This window comes from Phyllostomus hastatus, unplaced genomic scaffold, assembly GCF_019186645.2.
Source record: "Phyllostomus hastatus isolate PE091 unplaced genomic scaffold, TTU_PhHast_1.1 phas_scaffold_1224, whole genome shotgun sequence".
NCBI classification, from domain to species: Eukaryota; Metazoa; Chordata; class Mammalia; order Chiroptera; family Phyllostomidae; genus Phyllostomus; species Phyllostomus hastatus.
Window position 1 is genome coordinate 434,526 of NW_025334008.1, and position 5,121 is coordinate 439,646.

Genomic DNA, 5,121 nt, shown 5'->3' on the forward strand with positions numbered 1-5,121 from the left:
ATCTGTGAGGATGGAATGAGGTTGGCAGACCAGGTAAGTGCTAACAGTTTTTTGTCAGGATAAAGAAAGACAGGACCCCGAGAGGGCTAAGAGTCAGAAAGAACCTGGCCCAGATGGACTCTGCCCCACTTCCTCCAGGCTGTCTTCCAGGCCTGCCTCTCGGCAGGCAGGTGCGCAGGGAGGACGGGCTCACCGAGCTCCAGCAGCCCAGTCACCCCGCCTCTCATCAGCTCCCAGGAGGCCAGGGCGGAGTTTATCTGCCATAAGGAAGGATGGTTCTGGAGATTTATGCATGAAGAGTTGACCCCAAGAGGAGTGAGCCCGCTGAGCCGCCCTCCGAGGCACTCCCCGATCCCTGCAACAGAGAACCAGGTGAGAGCTGGGAGTGGGGGTTACAGCCCAGAGCCCAGACTCCGCTCGGGCCAAGAGCTGAAAACGGACTTGAGTGCAGGGATTTGGCAACCGGTGACTCGGGTGTCCCCTCCTTGGTCTCTGATCCCCTCTGGGGTGTGTGCCCACGGGGGGCCTCCCAAAGCAGACAGAGGGTCCAGCCCTTCACGCCACGGCTTCCACCTGTCCTGCACCGCCCCCCCCCCACCCCGCACCCCAGCCATCTGCAAGCCGGCACCCTCCTCCGCACCCTCCCCAGCTCCTGTCCTTTCTCTTCCCTGCAGATTGATTACATGAGCCCCACCGCCTCTGTCACCTTCCCCACCCCAGGCCACCTGCTCTCCCCCGCGCCCGCCCGGAGTCCCTCCTGTCGCCAGTTTCCTGCTACCAACTTGAAAGTAAATGGGCGGATGGAAATGCCCAGGGCTGGGTGGTGGGAACCAGAGTATCCGGTTCCCCTGTTAGGGTCTGCTCCCCCGCCTTGGGGAGGGTGGGCAGGACCCACCGCAGGACCCAGGGGTTCTCAGAGCCCCCGCCAGCCACCCCCACCGCAGCCCCGCCCCGATCTCTCGCTCCCTGGCCGCATCTTGAGCCGCCCCTTCTGTTCTAGGCCAGAGAGGAAAATCGGGGACTTCCAAGTGGTAGCCCCACATTCTGTCTTCGGCTCTGTCTCCGAGCTGTGATCGCAGTGCCCATTCCGGGGAGTAGGAGTGAACCGGGCCGACCTGCCCCGAGCGGGCCAGAAGAAGAGATGCATAGGGCCAGGTCTTGAACAAACCGTTTCTGTTGTTTGGGGACCTGGGGGGCCCCAGCATGCTGGTATGGGAAAAGCGTTATGATTCCTCCACCTGGAAGGCAGTGGGCCGATGATTTAGTCAACCACACCTACATAACAAACCCCCCATAACAACCCTAAACAATGGGGTTCAGAGAGCCTCTGAGTTGGCGGACACATCCGTGAGCCTGGAGGCTGCGCACCCAACTCCGCCAGCACAGACGCTCCTACGCTGGGGCCCTTCTGGACCAACACCCTGTGTGCTCCTTCTTCCGACTGGTCGTCATTATTATAAATGTCAGTACAGCGCCTTCTTGAGTTCTGTGAGCCATTCTAGCGAATTAGCAGACCTGAAGGGGGGTCATGGGAGCCCCCGATTTACAATCAGAGTATGAATGGTCCTGGACTGGAGACTGGTGTCTGGAGTCAGAGAGGGGAAAAAAACTCTCATGTGCCAACTGCCTTTAGAGCCTTTTTTTTTTTTAGGTTTTATTCATTTATTTTTAGAGAGCGGGGAAGGAAAGGAGAAAGAGAGGGAGAGAAAGGTCAATGTGTGGGTGCCACTCACATGCACCCTACTGGGGACCTGGCCCACATCCCAGGCATGTGCCCTGACTGGGGACCAAACCAGCGACCCTTTGGTTCACAGCTCGTGCTCAATCCACTGGGCTACACCAGCCAGGGCCTTTTAACTTGTTTCAAAAGGATTTCATTTACTTATTTAGACAGAGGGGAAGGGAAGAACAAAGAGAGGGAGAGAAACATTGATGTGAGAGAGAAACATCAATCAACTGCCTCTCACACACCCCCTACTGCGGGCTTGGCCGGAGAAACCCAGGCATGTGCCCTGACCGGGAATTGAACCCTCAACCTTTTGGTTCTCAGGCTGGCACTTAATCCACTGAGCCACACCAGCCAGTGCTAGAGCCTTTTAGTAAACATTCTCAAGAGAAAGAATTGGCCAACACGTCCTACAGAGCCAGCCTGCCCTTGCCATAGGCTGTAGCCAGTGAGTGGAGAAGGCTCTGCGGAGCCCACCAGGTGGCGCTCTCACGCTCGGTCTGCTCTGCCCAGTAGTGGGAGCTGGCCAAGAGCCGAGCTCTGGATGGCCCAGCCAATGTCCCTTCAAAGGGGATACAGACAGCGTGTCGTGCAAAGATGGACATCTCTAGAAACTGGATCCCCAGTACACAGTAGGTTCATACACTTGTACTCACCATAGAGACACCTATATATGGATCACACACAACTAAACACACAATAAAGATGCACATAATGTATGTCCACATATATAGACACACACTCACATAGACACACAAACCAGGTTCCCAACGACCTGCACACTCTATCTACAAGTATAAAATATACCCGTATGTATGCAATGTATACACATCACTGTAATGTACACAAGTCCATTTGTATACAATATACACACATATATACAATGTACAGACACCGATATGTACACACACTGTGTATACAACACACACACCTACAGACAATGCAAGTGCCCTGTGCACACACACCATGCCTAGCTACCCACACGTGTAAGCACACACACGAACCTGATGTAACCACACCCACACAGCACACTCTAAAGACAAACCTGCACACACACGTCTGAGTACTCACACTCACATGCACACAAAAAGCAACCCACACTCACACACACCTACACGATGTGTGCACACGCAGCTGCCCCGCCAGGAGCAAGCAGCACCCCCGGGGCCTCACACCCCCGGCTAACGCTCCTGCTCTCCCTCCCCCGCAGCCATGCTCAGCATCCAGGGACCTTTCTTCTTCCTCTTTGTCTTCACGGCTTCCTTCATATTTCACATTCAGCGGCGGATAGTGAAGATTCAACCCATACCGGAGGCACAGATGCTGGAACAAGTGACGAATGCGAACAGCACGAGCCACGTGCCCAGGGGCATGTGGACGGTCAACGCGATAGGCCGCCTTGGGAACCAGATGGGTGAGTACGCCACCCTGTACGCCCTGGCCAAGATGAACGGCCGGCCGGCCTTCATCCCCGCGCAGATGCACAACACGCTCGCGCCCATCTTCAGAATCACCCTCCCGGTCCTGCACGACACCACGGCCAGCAGGGTCCCCTGGCGGAACTACCACCTGAACGACTGGATGGAGGAGCGGCACCGCCACATCCCCTGGGAGTACGTGCGCCTCACCGGCTACCCCTGCTCCTGGACCTTCTACCACCACCTGCGCGCCGAGATCCTCCGGGAATTCACCCTGCACGACCACGTGCGCGAGGAGGCCCAGAGTTACCTGCGGGGCCTGCAGGTGAATGGGAGCCGGCCGAGCACCTTCGTGGGGGTCCACGTGCGCCGGGGGGACTACGTCCACGTCATGCCGCAGGTGTGGAAGGGCGTGGTGGCCGACCGGCGGTACCTAGAGCAGGCGCTGGACTGGTTCCGGGCCCGCTACCGCGCCCCCATCTTTGTGGTCACCAGCAACGGCATGGCCTGGTGCCGGCAGAACATCGATGCCTCCCGGGGCGACGTGGTGTTTGCTGGCGACGGCGCCGAGGGCTCTCCCGGGAAGGACTTTGCGCTGCTCACGCAGTGCAACCACACCATCATGACCATCGGGACCTTCGGGATCTGGGCCGCCTATCTCGTGGGTGGAGTAACCATCTACCTCGCCAACTACACCCTCCCGGACTCTCCCTTCCTCAAAGTCTTTAAGCCAGAGGCAGCCTTCTTGCCGGAGTGGATCGGGATTGCCGCAGACCTGTCCCCACTTCTCAAGCAGTGAGAGCGGCCTGTCCTTGGCACCACCTTCTCTTTTTCTGCCTCCTCCAGATCCATTCTGAGGCATAAACAGCACACTGTTACCTACACGAGGGCCCTTCCCTCTTGCATCAGAATACTCCTGGCTGCGAGTAACAGAAGTCCCAAGGAACTTGTTTAATTAACATGGCTCGGCAAACTGAGCACTGGTCTTCAAACCACAAGGTCGCTGGTTCGATTCCCAGTCAGGGCACATGCCTGGGTTGTGCACCATGGCTCCAGCAGGGGGTGTGGGAGAGGGAAGGGTTCCCTTCCCCTCTCTCTACAAGTAAATAAATAAAATCTTTTTTTAAAAAAGCCATGAATCTGTTGATGAAACTACATCATCTGTCATGTACAAGTGCCCCCATTTTGAATTTGGCTGGTTGAGCCCCCTTGTGCCTTTCCATGTGTTCCCGTGGTTCCTCTCTATTTCCAGCTAACCGGGGTGAGAGCTAAAGAGTGTCTGCGTAAATCTGGACGACGAGGAAAAGAAAGCTTTGCTGGAAAAAAAAAATATATTGAAAATACACCCTGAAGAAGGAACCTGACAGGTTTACAGAGCCAGCGAGCAGAGACGGCGGGGGCAGCGCGGTGATCCTGGAAGTGAGGCCAGGAGATCAGTGAGATGATGCAACTTCAAGATTTCCCACAAAGCTAAAATTATGCAACCACATGGTGCTGGCATAAAAGACAGACAAGTGGAACTCAAAACAAAGTCCAGAAGTGGGCCACCCATATGTGACCACCTGATTTATGACAAAGACATCAACGCAGTTCAGTGGGGAGAATGAAAGAACTTTTCTTAAAAAAAAAAAAGATATTATTTCTTTTTAGAGAGGGGAAGGGAGAGGGAAATCAATGTGTGGTTGCCTCTTGAGCACCCCCTACTGGGGTCCTGGCCTACAATCCAGCCATGCACCCTGACTGGGAATCGAACTGGTGATCCTTTGGTTTGCAGGCCAGCACTCAATCCACTGAGCCACACCAGCCAGGGCAAAAGAGCTTTTGGATGAATGGAAGCAATCCATTACTCCTATGGAAAAAGGAACTCTTGACCTCTACCTCACACCATACACAACCACTAATTCACCATGAGTCACAGACCAAACTGTGCAAGCTGAGAGCATAAAACTTCTAGAATAAAATATAGGGGAATAATGA

General features: G+C 55.1%; 1 protein-coding gene across 4 annotated transcripts; it reads left to right on the forward strand.

The window, feature by feature from the left end:
• On the forward strand, positions 1–5,121 carry LOC123830244 (galactoside alpha-(1,2)-fucosyltransferase 2-like). 4 transcript variants are annotated; one of them, XM_045856269.1, is made up of 4 exons: positions 268–372; positions 675–788; positions 1,001–1,155; positions 2,937–5,121. In XM_045856269.1, exon 4 carries the CDS (start codon positions 2,939–2,941, stop codon positions 3,941–3,943), a length of 1,005 nt encoding a protein of 334 aa, XP_045712225.1. In that variant the 5' UTR covers positions 268–372; positions 675–788; positions 1,001–1,155; positions 2,937–2,938; the 3' UTR covers positions 3,944–5,121. The 4 variants fall into 4 exon arrangements, with proteins under 4 accessions (XP_045712222.1, XP_045712223.1, XP_045712225.1 ...); XM_045856266.1 differs by lacking the exons at positions 675–788; positions 1,001–1,155 and adding an exon at positions 1–33 and having other exon boundaries at positions 139–372; positions 3,008–5,121; XM_045856268.1 differs by lacking the exon at positions 1,001–1,155.

Excerpts from the sequence above, each read along its gene's own strand:
- LOC123830244 (XM_045856266.1), top strand. Across the intron at positions 373-3,007 it reads TCCCTGCAACAGAGAACCAG|CGGCGGATAGTGAAGATTCA; the intron begins GTGAGAGCTGGG and ends TTTCACATTCAG.